Source organism: Macrotis lagotis, chromosome 1 (assembly GCF_037893015.1).
Source record: "Macrotis lagotis isolate mMagLag1 chromosome 1, bilby.v1.9.chrom.fasta, whole genome shotgun sequence".
Classification (NCBI taxonomy): Eukaryota; Metazoa; Chordata; class Mammalia; order Peramelemorphia; family Peramelidae; genus Macrotis; species Macrotis lagotis.
The window spans coordinates 299,345,915-299,365,621 of NC_133658.1; the positions used below are offsets into that span (position 1 = coordinate 299,345,915).

Consider the following 19,707-nt stretch of genomic DNA (forward strand, 5'->3'; position numbering starts at 1 on the left):
CTCCAGATGTGGATGGCTTAATAGGTCTGTCAGGATTGTTCTTGATCACTGAACTGCTGAGATGAGCTGTGTCCATTAGAGTTGATCATCACAAAATGTTGTAATATATATATATATATATGTATATATATATATATATATATATATATATATATTCTCTTAGTTCTCCTTATGAAAGCTTTTGAAAGGGATTTTTAAAGGATATCTAATCCACTTTTTTTTTTTGTTTGTTTTTGTAAGGCAATGGGGTTAAGTGACTTGCCCAGGGTCACACAGCTAAGAAGTATCAAATATCTGTGGCTGGATTTGAATTCATGTCCTCTTAACTCCAGGGTTGGTACCCTATCGACTCTGGCATCTAGCTGTACCCTAATCCAATCTTTCATTATCTGTCTATCTATCTATCCATTCATTTTTTTGTTTGATTTAGCATCTAGGTTCTAAACTCAAGCTCCAGGATCTGTGTCAGAAATGTTATCCTTTTGGGAATAACAGCTAAGGAAGAGATGGAATATTTCTGAAATAAGAACATCAATTCAAATCATCCTTTGTCACCTCACATCACTATTTACTTCTGGTCCCTGTCTATGATGATGTCCATTAATCACTAAGGCATTGGTATTGCCCTGAGTGCAGGAATATCTGTTTTTGGATTGACAACCTTGTTGTTCCCTAAGAATTTTGAGTTTCAATTTGGGGTTTGTAAAGTCCTGGGCTTAGGACCAACTGGTCCACATGGTCAAGTTTTCTCGTTTTCCTGCTTATGTATCTCTTGAAGAGGCAGTTGGATAGAGCACCAACCCTGAAGTCAGGAAGACCTGAGTTAAAATCTGACCTCAGACACTGACACTTAACAAGCTGTGGGACTTTGAGCAACTCACTGAACCCAGATTGCCTTGCCTCATATTTAGTGACTGGAGCCAGAGTGCTCCAGTGAGGCTGGTGACTTAGCACAACACCCTCCCACTCAAATTCAATTCATGTACTTGTCATGGCATCATCTCCTGATGTCATGGTCTTCTTCGAGAACTAAGCACAAGCATCACCATCATCATCACCACACCTGGAATTTTGAATGATGAAACTCACTTTTCATTCCAGATTATACCAAACTATTGTCAGAAGTCCAGATGACAATGAAGATTTGAGAATTTTCATTTGTCTAAAACATTCACCCAAAAATGTCTGAGGAATTTTTTACTTTCTATGACTGAAAATGTTGTTTATATTGGGGGAATAGTGAACTCTGATAATTTTTATAACTATGAGACAGAAATATTCCAAAATTATAAAAATTCCCAAATAAAGATAGACTATGATGAATTCAAATACTCCTGACTCCAGGGTCGGTGCTCTATCCACTGTGCCACCTAGTCACCCCTAATTTGTATCTTTAAAGCTTAAGAAATTCATCTAAGAGAATGACTGTGCTTCAATGGGTAGGAAATTTGGCTAATTTAAATCCAATTGAATATAAGAATTAGTTTTTCTTGATGCTTTTTGACTATTTTTTTGTTTCTCTTTATTTGGGGGGATGGGTAGGAAGGGAAGGGATGGTTGTAGATAGTTTTACCAAAAAAGAGAAACAAAATGTCCGATGACTCCTGGGGTCGCTTTCCATTCAGGTGCTAGGATTCGAAGGCGATTCCAGGGCATGGAGAAGGGAGGGAACGAGGGCGTGGGAGCAGACCCAGGGGGGAGAGCTCTGAGGTCAGAGGGCGACTCATCACGTAGAGGAAGGGAGGGAAAGAGTCTGTTGAAGTAATGCAGACTGAAAAAGAGCAGAACAGGGACAATCTATCTTTTGCCCATAACATAAAAAATCAATAACAAAAGCAACAGAATACACAGAACAACAGAAAATACACAGAAAGTAAACAGATCTGAAGATGACATGGAAGCAAACTGGTTATTTTTTTTATTATTTTGTAAAGTTAATATACACATTTTAAATTAACTATAAATATTTTAGAGTTTATATGTACTCATTTAAAAAATTAAGTAAGTTGCATATTTAAATGGTTTTTGCTAGTGGTTATTAAGTTTAAATTATTAAACTTTTTTAACTACCACTTGTGAAGTTTCAGTGAAGTAAGAAAAACCTTCAGAGGCTCTTTTTTTTTCCAAAAGAAAATTCAAATATAGTAATTCAAAGACAGTCAAGAAGTTCCATAAAAGCAACAAGCAAGTTTATATTTGAAAGCTGGATCTGAGTGACTTCATCTGCCTTTGAAGACCATCCAGAAATGAGTTTTCTCCAATTCTGAGCCTCTTTTTTTCCCATGAATAAACCTTTGTAATAAGAAACAGTGTCATCTTTGTTACTCAGACTTTTTGGAAACACAGAATGGTGAGGTTGTATTGTTACCTTTTATAATCTACCATGGTTCTTGCTGTGACTACAAGGGCACTACAAGGGCAGCAAAAGGCTATAGATGTATATTTTTAAAAACATGAAAAAACAAAATTAAGGTTTTAAAAAGACTCATTTCACCCTGTGGATAAGGAAATTTATTCTTGTAAGGCAGAAGTGCTAATTTTGGGGGCTTAGGACACAGCTCTATCTACTATTAGTAAGACCTATTTAAATCCAGGACTACCTGAGGTGTAAGTCTTGGGAGGGCTTATAAATCTTTAGTCCCTTTGACAATCATTTAATTCAATAAGCATGTACTAGGTTCCTACAATGTTCCAGTCAAGGCAGCTAGATTCTTCAGTGAACAGAGTGCTGGACCTGAAATCAGGAAGACTCTTACTAGCTGTGTGACCCTGGGCAAATCACTTAACTTTTGTTTGCCTTAATCCACTAGAGAAGGATATGGCAAACCACTTCAGTATCTTTGCAGAGAAAACCCCATGGATGGCATGGTTCCCCCATGGGGTCACATGACTGAACAACAACAAAATATGCTAGTCATTGTGCTGAATATTGGGGATACAGATAAAACTCCCTGTTCTTGAGGAACTCATATACTACTGAAGGGAAATCAAATTTATGCAAATAATACAAAATATACAGTGTCAGAAGGCTATCTCTTACACTTCAAGCTCACTTAATGTGACACAAAATACTCTATACAATGATATCTTTATCAGGTGAGAATGCCTCTTCAAGTAATAGAATACATTAATCAAAAGTATAAACAAAGACTAGATAAGCACTAATGAATCAATCATTCAAAAGCACAAGTTAGGAACAAACAAGTCCTTAATTTGGAAAAATTGAAGTGCTTTAAGTCACTGGAAAAAATCAGGTAATACAATATAAGAAGTATATTTTAAATAAGACATGCTTTGAAGCTATTTTATTGCAAAAGGAATTGTGGCAGGACATTCAATAAGGTCTGTGGGTCCAGGATGGATGATTTGAAGATACATATCCTTGTAGCTATTCTTTTTTTTAAAAAAGTTTTTGCAAGGCAAATGGGGTTAAGTGGCTTGCCCAAGGCCATACAGCTAGGTAATTATTAAGTGTATGAGGTCGGATTTGAACTCAGGTACTCCTGACTCCAGGGCCGGTGCTCCATCCACTGTGCCACCTAGCCAGCCCCCTTGTATCTATTCTAAAAGGTCAATAGGAATGGGAAAAGTGAGCCCAAAGGAACCATCATTCCTTCTCTCATTACCTTCTCCCCTTCTCCCCCTTCCCATTATATATGTCTACAGTACGGGGGAGAGTATTAATAAACAATGCATCCAATTGGAATTTGAGAGAAGACAAGGTAGACACACTGAGGAAAGGCAGATTCAGGGACCATGACATCTTCTGGGTAAAGAAAAGTACAGCATTCACCCTCGGAGCCTAGTATATATGTCAGGGAGGTACCAGACTATTTTGATGATTACTGCTTTGTAATAAAAGTTTGAGATCTGGTATGGCTAGACGGATCTTCCTTCATGTTTTTCCCCCCATTAATTCCCTTGATATTTTTGACCTTTTGTTCTTCCAGATGAATTTGGTTTTTTTCCCTAACTACAAAATAATGAGTATATCAATATTTCGATCAACATCAACATATTGTTTCTTCAACCTGGATCTTATTGAAAAAGGGTATTATCTTGTTCCTATTTAAGATAATGTTTGCTAATGGTTCTAGATAATAATAATTATTTTTTTTAGGTTTTTGCAAGGCAGTGGAATTAAGTAGCTTGCCTAGGTCACACAGCTAGGTAATTATTAAGTGTCTGAGGCTGGATTTGAACTCAGGTACTCCTGACTCCAGGACCAACGCTCTATCTGCTGCGCCACCTAGCCTCCCCCAATACTAGTTATTTTATTTTTTTATTTTTCTGAAGTAAAAAAGCAAAAGCAAAAATAGATCCTGGGGCGGCTAGGTGGCGTAGTGGATAAAGCACCGGCCCTGGAGTCAGGAGTACCTGGGTTCAAATCCGGTCTCAGACTCTTAATAATTACCTAGCTGTGTGGCCTTGGCCTTACAAAAAAAACCCTTAAAAAAACAGACCCTGTTAAAGGTGATAAGGAACTACATTTTGCTAAAAGCTACTACAAATGATGAAATAATATCAATACTAAATATAAGAGAAGATTCTCCAAATCTTACTTAGGGTGAGATATAATTGGTCTAACTGGAAGAAGTCTCACTTTTTGAATTTAGATTCAAAATATCAACTTCATAAAGACAAAATGGGGGAGACCGAATACAGCAGTTAATGTAAAACAGATGTGGAAATTATAGCAGACAAGTGCATCCATTTTCAGATTGAACTCTAAAACTGTGTTTTAAAGTACTACCCAGGATTGTTTTTGTCCCAACTGAGAAGAAAACAGAAACAACTAAATACAGCTGTTTTTTCCGTCGGGTCACATCTGCAGGATTATGTTTGGTTCTGAATAAGTTGAAGAGTGGTTCTAAGGTAGTAGCCAGGACAGCAAGGGGTCTTTCTGCGATCATGCCATGTGAGAATCACCCGAAAGAACTGCAGCTAGGCAGAAGTGCATGTGACTCGATGGAACATTTGTTAATAAATCTTAAAGTAGAGGAGAGAAATGGGACCGTTCCGCTTGGACACAGGGGTCATCACCAGGAGCAGCTGCAAAGAAGCTGCTCTTAGGCAGATTCTTTATCTGCGTCTGTACGCAACTGTTTTGATAACTTTCTTTTTTCCCCTTTATTTTAGGTTTTTGCAAGGTAATGGGGTTAAGTGACTTGCCCAAGGCCACACACAGCCAGGTCATTATGAAGTGTGTGAGGTCGCGTTTGAACTCAGGTCCTCCACTCCAAGGGCCGGTGCTCTATCCACTGCGCCACATAGCCGCCCCTGATAACCTCCTATATAATTGGTTCTTTGTATACAGTTAAAAAACGGATCTCGACTCCAGGGGCTTCAGCAGGCTCGCAGAAAAGCCTGCTCTGGAGAGGCAAGTGGGGGAACCGCCTGACAGGGCTGTCCCGAAGTGGCATGGGGGGCCTCGGGTCCTGGGCTCCCGGGGTCGCATTCAGGTGCTAGGCTTCGAAGGCGATTCTGGGGGTGCGGAAAGGAGGGAAAGGGTGCGTGGGAGCAGACCCAGGGGGAGGTCAGAGGGTGGGGGGCAGCTTGGAGCCCAAAGTAGAAGTGGGGGTTGGGCCAGGAATAGGGGGGAGGCGGGAGAAGCTGCACAGCGGGCGGCTGGGGCGCACAGGGCGGAGCCCCGGGGCGGGAGGGAGGGAGGCAGTCCGGGGGAAGCTTGGGCATGATCGCGAGGACGGAAGGGGCGGGGCCGAGGAGAAGGAAGAGGAGACCGGCCAGTGGGAGGGGCCAAGGCGGAGGAAGCGGCGCGAGGGGCGTGGCTAACGCGAACGGAGGCCCACAAAAGGGAAGGGGCGGGGCTTCGATTGAGCACGGGGGGGGGCGTGGCGCATGCGGTGTAGAGGAAGAGCCGCAAGGCGGCAGCGTGGCGGGTCCGATGTGAGGGCGGGGCTAATCCCAAGGGGGGAGGCGGAGCCGGGTCGTGATCGAGGTGAGGAATAGCGGGTCCGGGCCGCGCCGGGGGCTCCCGGAGCCGCCTTCCCGGCCCTCCACGCGCGGGACCTCCTCGGGGCCGCCATGCTGCTGCCCGTGTTCACGCTGAAGCTGCGCCACAAAATCAGCCCCCGCATGGTGGCCGTGGGCCGCTACGACGGGACCCACACGTGCCTGGCGGCCGCCACCCAAGCCGGCAAGGTAAAGGGGCCCAGCCGGGGCCCCGGGAGCGGGGAGGATGCGCGCCCCTCCCCTTCCGCCCAGCCCTCGCCTCCTCCCCGCCCCGGCACCCAGCCGGGGTTGCCGGGCAACCGCCTGCGGCGCGGCGCGTAGTCGCGGGAACGACTCCGATAGCGCCGGGAGCACAGTCACCGCGGCCCCCGCGGCGCGCACCCCGCCCCCCCCGTGCCCGATATCTGCTACTATGTAACGAGTGCAGATATTATGTAACAAGCATAGAAATAATGTAGCTACGAGAGGCAGGATTTCCACCTTGTCGGGGAAAGAGCCTTCGAGTCCGAGGACCCGGCTCACCGAATGACCTTGGGCAGGTTACCCGGACCCAGGATATATAGCCGATAGTCCAGATCTTTTCCAGGGTCACCTTGCATGGCATAAGACTTCACGTTGAAGTGTTGCTTTGCCCCAAAATTGCTCACTTTGCCACTTTGCTGACGCAGGAACCGCCCTCATTACAGTTAGTGGGATCTCAGGTGATAAGCAAGTTCATCCCTGGATTCTCCACCAGAGTTATAGTTTGATTACTGATACAGATATTCTATTATTTCTTAAATATGAAAGGGACCCTAGCGATTGTATAGTCAGTCCAGGATCTTCATTTACCTAAGGAGGAAACTGAGGCCCAGAGAATTAATTTGTCTAGGGCTACACAAATTAGAGGGGGCATCTAAGGTGGCAAAGTGGATTGAGCCCCAGGCTCTGGAGTCCAAATTGGCCTCAAATACTCAGGAACTGTGTGACCCTGGGCAGGTCACTTTTCTCTGCCTCAGTTTCCTCACCGTAAAATCAGCTGGAGAAGGAAATGTGAAACTGCTCCAGTATCTTTGTGGAGAAAATCCTCAGAGTGGTCATGAAAATTTAGACATGACTGGGAAAAAACACCACTACACAGCTTGGAAGATTCTGACAGAGCCTATCCAGCAAGGTCCTCTAATTTCTAGTTCCAAGTCCAGTACTTTTTCTACTGTACCATACTGCCCGCTGGTGAATCAATTCAATATAATTCAGTTAAATTAAATCAGTATCTAGTTCATATATATATATATATATATATATACATATATATATATATATATATAAATATAAAGGGATAATCTTTACATTTGTATCTTTGAAACTTATTTGCATAGCTCTTTATAAAGGTATCTTGCCAAAAATCTTTTCATATCTAATATGTTGTCTCAGTGTTCTAACCTGTGATGTTGGCAGGTCAGAGATTATTATCATCCTCATTTTGTAGATAAGGAAATGGAAATCAAGAGACAGAGAAATGACTTGGCTACAGTCACAAAGTAAGTTAAATGAGTAGGCACTGGAATCCAGATCTTCATGTTTGGACTTCTGACATTAATAATTTTATTCTATTTTTTTCGAAGTAATGCACAAGTGCAGTGAAATGTAGAGTTAAGGGGTAATTCAATTCAATAAGCACTTATTGGGCTCAAAGTAAGACAGAATGAGAGATAAAAATAAAAAATTTTCTGACCTCAAGTACCTGACATTCTGTGTACCAGACACCATTCAAAATGTTTTTAGGGTTTTTTTTGGGGGGGGGGTGCAAGGCAAATGGGGTTAAATGACTTGCCCAAGGCCACACAGCTAGGTAATTATTAAGTGTCTGAGACTGGATTTGAACCCAGGTACTCCTGACTCTAGGGCCAGTGCTTTATCCACTGCACCACTTAGCTGCCCCAAAGTGTTTTTTACTGGCAAGTGGGAACTACTGTTATCACCATTTTATGGTTGGGGCAAACAGAGATTAAGTGATTTACCCAGGATCACATAGTTAACAAGTATTGGAGGCTGGATTTGAACTGAGGTCTTCCTTACTTCAAGCTTAGTACTCTAACCACTTCACTACCAGCTGCTTCCTTAGGAAGGGGTACTTGACCTAAGGCTTGAAGGTAATTAGTGATTTGAAGAAACAGGTGAAAGGGAGGTAGAAGATGAAATATTATATACGGGAAGCAGTGAGTAGGCCAATTTGGGTGACATGTAGCATCCCAAGAAATAATGTAATATATTTAGAAAGATAGATAGGAGGTGGTCTAACGGATAGAACAATGGACTTTGAATTAAGAAGACCTGGGATCTAATCTTGCCTCTGATACTTATAGCTATGTGACCTTAGTCAAGTCATTTAACCTCACCTATAAAATGAAGTGGTGGGACTTGCTGGCCTCTAAGGCTCTTCCAGTCATAAAATTATGATTTTTAATTCCAAAACAGAACAATTTGAATTTTATCCCAGAGGCAATAGAGAGGCATTGAAGTTTCTTGAACAGAGGAATGACATGGTCAGAATTGTACTTATATAAGGCAATTTTGTGTTATTAGTTAAGTGAATAGATTATATTCAGTAAGACCAATTAAGAAGCTATTGTAGTAGTCCTTTTGGGAGATGATGAGGACCTGGATAAAGGTGATGGCCCTGTGACTAGGAAGAAGTAGATAGATATGAAATATACTGCTGATCTAGAGTCAACAAGTCTTACCAATAGGATATGGAGGGTAAGGGAAATGGAAGAATTAAGGACAGTTCCAAGGTTGTACATCTTGAGTGACTTGGAAAGTTAGTAGTTCTAAAGAAGTTAGTAACAGTTAATTTCTTTGGTAGGGAGAGTAATGAGTTTCGTTTTGGACACTGAGTTTAAGAGAGCATTTCATTATCAGAGTTCAGGATTTGCTTAAACTACAAATCTTTGTGATTGGTTTAAGCTATCCATAATCATATAAAAAATACTCTAAATCACTATTGATTAAAGAAACGCAAATTAAAGCAACTCTGAGCTACTACCTCATACCTATCAGATTGTTAATATGACAGAAAACAAAAATGATAAATGTTGGAAGGGATGTGAGAAAATGGGGACACTAATTAATTCCCTGATGATGGAGTTATGAAGTGATTCAACCGTTTTGGAGAGCAATTTGGAGCTATGTTCAAAGGACAACCAAACTGTGCATACTCTTTGTTCCAGTAATACCACTATTGAATCTGTATCCAAAGAGATCATAAATAAGGGGAAAGGACCCACATGCATAAGAATATTCATAGCAACTCTTTTTGTGGTGGCAAAGAATTGGAAATTGAGGAGATGCCCATTAGTTGGGTAATTGGCTGAACAAGTTGTGATTTTTTAATTACATTACATTTTATATTAAATTTTAATTCCATTCCATGTACTTAAATTACATTTAATGGAATGGAATACTATTGTTCTATAAGAAATTCTGAGCAGACAGATTTCAGAAAAATCTGAAAAGACTTACATGAACTGATCCTGAGTGAAGTGAGAAGAACCAGGAGACTATTGAATACATTAACAGCAACATTGTATGATGATCAACTATATAGACTTAGTTCTTTTCAGTAATACAGTGATCAAAGACAATTCCAATAGACTTGTGATGAAAAATTCCATCCATATCCAGTGAAAGAAATATGGAGTCTGAGTGTAGACTAAAGCATACTATTTCCACCTTTTTAAATTTGTTTTTTGTGTTTTTTATCCTTTTGTTTTGATTCCTCTTTTATAGCATGACTAATATGGAAATATGTTTAACATGATTGCACATGTATCACCTATATTGGATTATTTGCTATCTTAGGGAGTGGGGAAGGAAAAGAGAAAAGGGAGGGAGAAAAATTTGAAACTCAAAATCTTACAAAAATAAATGTTGACTTGCAAAAAGTGGTTAGTAAAAACTACCATTGCATGTAGTTGGAAAAACAATAAAATATTTTAAAAAATAAATGTTGAAAACTATCTTTACATTTAATTGGAAAAAATAACTGAAAAAAATTAACCAATCTTTGAGAAGAAAATGATGCTTCTGGCCTGACTTCCAGTCCTTAAATATTTTCAACAACTACCTTTACCAGAAAACAGGTTAACTCTTCATTTAATTTAAGTGTGAACCATCCAAATAGAACTGACTTAAACCATAATCTTAATGATACATTAAACTGATTTCCATTTCTGAGTTTTAATTCTTTTTCAGGTATCAATGATACAATTTTCTTGGTAGAGATCTGGCTTTGGAGTTCTATTGTTGATTACACTTTTGGAAAATGAATTATAAAAATTTAGATAACTGAATGTTTGTAGCTTTCTGTCTGTTTGACTTGCCAGAAACAGGTTCTATTTCAAAGCCAAGATGAATAATTAAAGACATTCATTTCAAAGGTTTAGTAAATGCCTACTATATCTTGGAAGAATGTGTGAAGAATTTCGAGGGAATGAAATTGGATTTTATTTTTTTCTTTTTAGTATATTTTTATTTCGTTTCCCAAATATATGTAAAAAATTTAATATTCATTTTTAAAAATTTTGAGTTCTAAATTCTCTCCATTTTTTATCTTTCTCCCTTCCTTGAGAAGGCAAGGAATTTGATGAAAATTGGGTTGTTTTCTAATGATCTTCTTATTCCCCTCAAAGAATCATCAAAGCAATACTCAGACTAATGAGTTTGATATTGGGGGGAGGGCAAAATGTGGAAGAACCAGAGGACTGACACTAGTGTTAACATAGGACCATAGAATTTAGAGCAGATGGGGATCTTTAAAAGGAATTGTTTGAAAAAAGCATTGATTAAGCACTTAGTAGATACTAATCATTGGGCTGAGCATTGGGATTACAGATAGAAATAGAATAATGAGATGCTTTCTGTTCTCAAAGAACTCACAATCTAATTGAGAGAAAACAGCAATTACAGGGAAGTTTATCTGGAGGGAAATTAAAGCAGTCTGGTTGTCCTTAGTGTCAAAAATGCTGTTAATAAAATCTGTTGTATATACATTTGTACATATGTATTTCATATATTATAATAAATATTTATTGATTTCAATTCAGTTTTAAAATTCTTTGGATCTCTTGATCCATTCAATTCAGAGATTCTGTAGACATTGTTTTATTTATTCCCCTCATTTTTTGAATGAAGATATTGACTCTCAGAGAGATGAACTGACTTGCCCAAAGCTGAATAACTTGAAGGGACTGAGCCATGGTTCCATTCTAGGTCCTGGGAGGCATCATCTTGTTGATGTCCATTCTGCTGATCTCTTCTACTCCACTGTCATTTGGATCCAGCCTTGAGATAATAAAGCTAATGAATGCCACTAGGTTAGATAATTGTTTGTAGAAGTGGATCAAGACTAAGCTGAATCCAGTTTGATTCTCTGGCTTTAAATGTTACCTACTCTTATTCTAAGTAGTTATGATTTTGACCAAAACTAATTTCCAATTAGAAACTACTTGAAAACTAGGTACATCATCTTTTCCTGATCCTTTCCAAATATTTAATTTGTTCTGATTCATGGGCCTTTTCAGGTGTATCGTGATCTGGCTGCTAGAATTCTTGGCTAACATATAGTGTGATGATAATAGCTCTTATAAATACCTGTTATTTTCAAAGGTTTCTCATATCCAATCCTTTTTGGATATTGGCATCTCATCATGCACATTTACAGTAATCAGTTACATAATGACTACTGATTTTATTTATCTAATCAACTATCAGCAACTGGTGATGAATAGTATTGGCCAACTCAGATAGTCAAAACACTTGAAGTGCCCTCTACCTGATATATAGTGGAAAGAAAAATTAGTTGGAAAATTGTTTTAAGTTATATCCCTCAGTTTTGTCACCAGATTAGCTATGTGACTTGGAGCAAGTCTTTTACCAATTTTTGAGTTCCCTTTTTCTCTTTTCTGTAAAAATAGACCTTTTTTTTTTTTTTTAAGGTTTTTGCAAGGCAAATGGGGTTAAGTGGCTTGCCCAAGGCCACACAGCTAGGTAATTATTAAGTGTCTGAGACCAGCTTCGAACCCAGGTACTCCTGACTCCAGGGCCAGTGCTTTATCCACTACGCCACCTAGCTGCCCCAAAATAGAACATTTGACTAGATATCTTCTAACATTCCTTCCAGCCTTAAAAATTCTATAATTAATTCTCAAATTCCTCACAATTATTTGTAAGATAGATGGACACAGGGGGCAGCTAGGTGGCATAGTGCATAGAGCTCCAGTCCTAGAGTCAGGTGGACCTGAGTTCAAATCTAGTCTCAGACATTTCCTAGCTGTGTGACCTTGGGCAAGTCACTTAGCCCCATTGCCTCGCAAAAACAAAGAAAAAAAGACAGAGACGACCGTGGAATATGGTGAATGTATAAATGCAAAGAGTGATGTTAAAGAACCTCTTAGAAGTTTGTTGTTACTTAATTGAAGATTTTTTCCCATTGGATCAGATGAGCTGTATCAGAATAGATCAATTACCTCTGTTGTCTGAGGAGAGAAGGCAACCTCTCTAATTGGGCCCTGTTCTACTTTGAGTATATATTCCTCCAGTTGTCATTTTTGTCATTCAAGATCTCAGAATAAATTAGAACAGGGGCCAGGGACACAGGCCATATAAGGCCTGGAAAAACTTTTTGTCTGGTGCTGCCAAGATAACAGCAGGTGGGATTTGAAAATGAATAAATTTAGGAGCTTTTTCTGGGTGTATTAATTAAATGTTTGACTAAATATAACAGGCTAATTTTTAAGTTTTGCCCCTTGGCAAAAGAAAGGTTCCCTACCCCTAGATTTTCCAGAATTATGGAGTGAGTACAAGATCCTTTGGATCTTGAGGGAGTGAAAAATTGGCCAAAATTATTGAGTGTTTTCTAGTGTAAGTAAATCTGCTTGTATCAATAAAAACAAAGTTCAAATTGAAAGCAACAAAAAATGAGATTAACATGTACTGCCAACAGTCAATGGTTGCACTCTAATGATTATTTGGTGCATTTGTGGACAAAATAAAATTTAAATTAGTATGTTTTGAATCTCAAAGTTAGCAAGATCTGCCATTGTTATTATTAGCTGATTGTTGCTTTGTAATACATATGAGTTATACTATCATACTGCTTCTTATATTTAAGTATATATACTGAGATTTAATATTTCTGTGAAAGTTAAAAGTATCAAAATAGTGTCACTCTTTTTGTTAAGGACATTATAAATTGTTTTCCAAAAGACCTGCATTTAAAAAAAAAAGAATGAGAATGGTAGCAATAATTATTTGAATTTTTAACAAATTTAAATTTAATTGTCTTAAATTTTTATTGTCCTAGGTTTAAAGAGAAATGTTTTTTTTGAAGAAGAAATATATAATTTATTTGAAGAGAAAACCTAGTGGAGTGGCTGAAACTCATAAAAACAAGGAGACAGAAAGAAACTGAAATACTGAAAATATGATACACTGTATTTTGTCACTGGTTTTGATAGAAAGGAAAACTCCAGTGTTTACTTTGATTACCTCATTTGCAGAAAGCGAGAGACCTAATAAAATGCAGACTATATTGGCAAAAATCAATGTTTCCTGGATAAAATTAGATGTTTTTAGTAGACAGAGATAAACTAACCCACCCACCCCCAATACAAACAAGCCATGGTGTCTGTAACATAAAAAGGACTGCTTGTATCCTTTAAATTTCTGTATAGAGTTCCATTGTTAGGAAAAAAATACTTTGTGCTCATTATCATCAATTCTGAAATTCTCTTTATCTGACCAGTCTGTAGTCATTATACCTCTCCCTTTGTTCTTTGCCCTCACTGTGACCTCCAATCCCTCTGTTCCTCAGTTTTTTCCCTAGGGCATCACCCCTATACTGATCATGCTCTTCCTTCTTCCTTCCTCAACTTGACATATTACTGAAGCAGTTCAAATATGTCTTGTCTTTTTTTTTTCTTAAAAAATATTTCACCAGTCCTCTCCCCCTCTTCTCCCAAAGGAAAAACAAAATCCATTACAAATACATACAAGTGGTCAAAACAAATTTGCACATTGGCCATGTTCAAAAAAATAATTCTTCATCTCTCCCTCCAAGAGGTAGGTAAGCAACTGAAATCCTGTTTGGTTATTATGCTGAAAAGAATTCAGGTTAGGAGTATTCCATAGCATTTATATATAACTTGTTCATCCATTTCCCAATTTATTAACACTTCCTCAGATTTCTGTTCTTGTTCAAAAAGAACAATAAATATTTTTATAAATCCTTGAAATTTGTTTTACTTGGAACTAATCTTCCCTTAACTCCACTTTCTGTTTCCTCCTCCTCCTTTCTTCCTTTCCCCTTCAGTTTCCCAAATGAGTTAAACTATATTCTTGTTTCCAGTTGTCTTCGCATATGCATATGTATGTGTATGTGTGTGTGTGTGTAGGTTCTTCATCATTTAACTAGTTCAGATGAAATTAGTTGCTCTCTCTCCCTTCAACCCCTCTTCTAGGTTTGTAGAGATGTATATTTCTGTATCTTAATTATGTGAGTTAATTTTCCCCAACTTTCCTTCTCCCCCTCCCCATCCTCCAGTGTTTCTCCGTTTCTCCTCTCTCTCTCTCTCTCTCTCTCTCTCTCTCTCTCTCTCTCTCTCTCTCTCTCTCTCTCTCTTTCTCTCCCCCCTCCTTCCCAACAGAATCATACCCTTGGGTAGTCAGACTCCTATGAACCTGTTAATGATGATAAAATTCAGAGTGGATACATATATGCTTAACTTTTTATGTTTCTCTTTATTCCTGAGTTTGAACATCAAAGTTTCTTCACATCAGTAGTCTTTTTAATCAGGGATGTCTGAAAGTCCTGATTCCTTAATGGTCTTAGAGCCTGGGCGATGAGACCCTCTGTACCTAGGATCTGAGCTACTCTACTGCAGCTGGCTTCTGAATTTCTTCTTTACTTGGTATATTATCCAAGGCCTCCCTACCTGGGAGCATCAGCTACTGTGCAGGTCCCCTTCTCACTCTGCCCTGGATATGAGATTTATAACTAGGTAACAGGCAACAAAACTGCCAGTTGCACCTATCTCTCCATTGTGGTTCCTCCCACTTATGGGTCTTTTCCTCATATCCTTGTTTCTTCCTAGATGTTGGAATATTCTGCTTGAGGGAGGCTTCTGCCTCAGGCCAGTCCTAGTATCTAAAGACCTCCCTTAAGTCTATTTACCTATATACCATGCTTAGCTAGATAGATGACTTATTTGACTTTTTCTGGATTTTCCACATCAGTATTTGTTCTAGTATGTTTTCTACAACTGTTTGGAAGAATTTGTGGATTGGAATCCACTTCATTGTCTCCTAACAATCCTCCATCTTGACTTTATCCTACATTATCCTATTTAAGTCCCTTTTCCTTGACCCTTTATGGTATTGCCAACTTTGTTCTCCCACCCGGGTACCCTTCCCCTTTTTCTTGGTCCTCTCCAGGTCAGATGAGATAGAACCCCATTCCTTATGATGAGAGACCTTTTAACCTACTCTGCCACTGTTTTCTGTTGTCTTTTAGGTCTTGCCCTCTGCCCTGTATCAGTGTGCACTCTTCCCCTCCCAATTTAGATAATCCAGAGAACTCTAGGCTTTGCCATCTGCCCATGCTATCTTAAGCCTTCAAAATCTTTATGCTTGCCCTGCAGTTGAATTTTTTTTTTAATTTATTGTAACCCTCTTTTAGAGAACAGGAACTGTCTTGATTTTTCTGTATATCTCTTTCTCTTAGCATAGTTCTTGACACATAATAAATACTTAATAATTGTATTTTCAATCATTCATTCATTCACTGTTTCAAGAAATTTTGTGCCAAAAAAAGCGATTCATCACAATAATATAATTGTTCTTTGATGTAACAAAAATGAAAATTGTAAAAATATTATGAATAAAAAATCTGTATATTATTTTATGTATATAAGATTGTTATAAGATTATAATAAATTAATTTTACTTGATTAAAATATACAGTAAGGAAATTATTTGCAAAGATTATTATGGGAAAAATATGGAAGCAGCAACAGCATTACTATAAAATTTGGAAACCATTAATGTAACTTAAAGACTTATGATTAGAGACTAAATTCTGATTTAAATGCCTGACATTAAAGACTTATTCTGAAGTAGGATCTTTTAGGGGAAACAGCTGGAAAGAAAAGAATAAGAATTCTTGAATTTAGGGACTTGGGAGTTTAAAAAAGTTGATTAAAAAGTTGCTTCCAGTTGTTTGACTTGAGAATTCTTAAAGATGGCTTGTCATCATGAGATTGACAAAACATTATGACTAAATAGGTTTGTAACTTATACATGCTCAGAAGACTGATCTGGTCCTAGAAGTTTCATTCTGTGTTCTGGTTTGAGCAGGGGTATTTTATTTTATTTTATTTTTTATAATTTTTTTTTGTGTTCCAATTATATACAATAGTAGTTTCTCCTGTCATTTTTGTAATGTTTTGAATTTTACAATTCCCCCCCTCTTCCCCCCCCCACAGAAGCCAATCAGATAATCTTTACATTTTTCCATGCTATACATTGATCAAAATTGAATGTGCTGAGAGAAAAATCACATCCTTCAGGAAAAAAATAAAATATTAGAGATAGCAAAATTATGTAGTACATAAGACAACTTGTCTTTGGTCTTTGTTTAAATTCCACGGAACTTTCTCTGGATACAGATGGCATTCTCCATAGCAGACACCCTAAAATTGTCCCTGATTATTGCACTGATGGAATGAGCAAGCCCATTAAGATTGATCATCACCCCTATTTTGCTGTTATGGTGTACAATGTTCTTCTCATTCAAGCAGGGGTATTTTAGTGTAGTTTATTCTAAGCTGAATAATCTTTTACTTCTTTAGTGAAGTTCTTTCCTGAAGCTTAGATCTCTAGGACCACCAAAGTAATATCAGGGATCTTTTAAAAATAAAAGCAGAAGAATCTAAGTTGTGAAGACTATAGGCAGCTTTTCAGAAAAGGCCTAAACAAGGTGGAATAGTAATAACCATTTACTATGAGCTTTTAATTTATGTCCACATCAGAGAGTAGGGAATGAATTAAGAGAAGCATTATCCCATCCTGTGGCTCTTAACTAGCTTTACTAGTAGCAAATCCCAAATTCTTTGCAAGCCAGTAAGAGATAAATAATGATCTCCACTTTCCTCTATATTTATTTTGCCAGTTTATGTTTTGGGACTTTTTTTTAGGTTTTTGCAAGGCAAATGGGGTTAAGTGGCTTGTCCAAAGCCACATAGCTAGGTAATTATTAAGTGTCTGAGGCTGGATTTGAATTCAGGTACTCCTGACTCCAGGGCCGGTGCTCTAATCCACTTGTGCCACCTAGCCGGCCCTACCAGTTTACATTTTGAATATATTTATATCTACATATGTTATTTAACCTCTTGACATTAAGAACTGTTATGTCCACATGCCATGCCAGGCACAAAGTAGAAACTTAATGAATGCTTACTGATTGATTTTCTTATAATCTTGGAGGAAAATTTTTTTAAATGTGAAGAAGCATTTATAAGATTTTTTTAGATTATAATTATTAGCATCTATTCAGAAGTTCTTTAATTACCCTATATGTAGAATTTATCCCATTATAAGTCTATAACCTCTCTTCAGAGGGTACAGTCTCTTTTTTTCTAAAAGATCATTTGGTGTAGCTTTTTTATGTAGCACCAGAATTAGTTATTTGTAGAAATTTGGTAAAAGTGGATACAAAAATTTTCCCCTTCTAAACAAACCTTTTGAAAATTTATTAAGCTATCTTTTTAAAAAATAATCTTGTTTCAATTTATAAGCAAAAATTTTTCATTTTTGAATATTGATAGTAAATCAGTTTTTGATACTGAATTGTACAATTTATTTCCTAAGTGATTAATTTTAATGCATTGTCAGAACTCAAACACTGAAAGTCTTTATGAAATTATCCTTGGTTAGTTACATTCCAAAACTACTCTTCCCTTTATATCAGTTAAAGAAATTTTTGTTATTAATTTCTTTTTCTAAGGTATAATGAACTATAATTTCCTCCACTGTGGCAAATTGCCAGCTACTTTGAATTTATAGTTTAAAGGAGCTGCTTGGGGCATTGGAAAGTTATGACTTGCCTAGGATTACATAGACTATATTTGCTAGACTTGGGACTTGAAACTGGGTCTCCATTACTGAGGTCATTTTTTTTCATGCACTAAACCATGGTACCTCTCATAACTTGGTGCTAATCTATTTAATAGTTTAGAATTAGAGGATTGAGATGTTAGAAGTAGATCAGAAGTTATCTGACCTAACTCTCATTTTTCAGATGAGAATATCAAGGCCAAGAGAGGTTAGAGGGACTTGTTAAAAATCTGTAAGATAGTTACATGAATAATGGTTGAAACTGTATAATTGAGCCATTCCCCATTTGACACATGGTCAAAGGATACGCAAAGGCAATTTACAGATGAGATCAAAGCTAGTCAGATGAAAAATTGGTCTAAAACATTACTGATTAGAGAAATGCAAATTAAAGCATCTCTGGGGTAACATCTTACACCTATCAGATTGGCCAATATGACCAGAAAGGACAATGATCAATGTTGGAAGGGATGTAGGAAATCTGGGACACTAATACATTGTTGGTGGAGCTGCAAACTCATACAACCTTTCTGGAGAACAATCTGGAATTATGCCCAAAAGGCAATAAAAATTTGCATACTCTTTGATCAAGCAATACCATTATTGGATCTAACCTGAAGATATCATGCAAAAGGGTTAAAAACATCACTTATACAAAAACATTCATAGCAGCCCTGTTTGTGGTAGCACAAAATTGGAAATCAAGTGACTGTTCATCATTTGGGGAATGGCTGAACAAATCGTGGTGTGTGTGTGTGTGTGTGTGTGTGTGTGTGTATTATATATATATATATGTATATATATATATTACATATTATATATATTATATAGTAGAACACTATTGTTCTATTAGAAACCAAGAGAGATTTCAGAGAAGCATGGAAAGACTCGTATGAACTGATGCCGAGTGAGATGAGCAGAACCAGAAGAACATTGCACACCCTAACAGCAACATGGGGTGATGATCAACCTTAACAGACTTGCTCACTTTATCAGTGCAATAATCAGGGACAATTTTTACAGCACTTGCAATGGATAATATCATCTGTATCCAGATAAAGAACTGCAGAAGTTAAACAAAGACCAAAGTCTATTACCTTCAATTTTTTTTAAAAGAAGTCTTATGTACTATATAATTTTGCTATCTCTAATATTTTTTCCTCAAGGTTATGATTTTTCTCTCATTACATTCAGTTTTGATCAATGTATATAACATGGAAACAATGTAAAGATTATCAAATTGCCTTCTGTGGGGCATGGGGGGTGGGAAGGGAGGGTGGGGGGAAAAGTATAAAATTCAAAACCTTACAGAAAATGATAGGTAGAAACTACTATTGTATATAATTTGAAAACAAAATATTAATTAAAAAAGAAACTATGTAATTGGTTACCTTTGATTAAAGTATTTACTCCTTTATCTCATTGACATTGCTTTTGAAAGCCTTGAGGAAGTGTTAGAATTTTTATGATTCAGAAATGTTACAGTTGGTCAGGATATTTTATGGTTAAGAGGTTGATTTGTAGATGTCTAGATCAAAGAACTGCAGAAGGGTTTATTATTTTATCTTTAGGAATATACATTAA

General features: G+C 37.6%; 1 protein-coding gene across 3 annotated transcripts in view; it reads left to right on the plus strand.

The window, feature by feature from the left end:
- The first annotated feature begins 5,932 nt into the window (after positions 1 to 5,932).
- Positions 5,933 to 19,707, plus strand: part of BBS2 (Bardet-Biedl syndrome 2) — a 59,634-nt gene continuing 45,859 nt past the window's right edge. For 2 of the 3 annotated variants that reach the window (XM_074211276.1, XM_074211275.1), the window contains exon 1: positions 5,933 to 6,162. In XM_074211276.1, coding sequence (XP_074067377.1) covers positions 6,046 to 6,162 — 117 coding nt within the window. In that variant the 5' untranslated portion in view covers positions 5,933 to 6,045. The remainder of the gene's footprint in view (positions 6,163 to 19,707) is intronic. The other variant, XM_074211274.1, reaches the window with a different exon arrangement.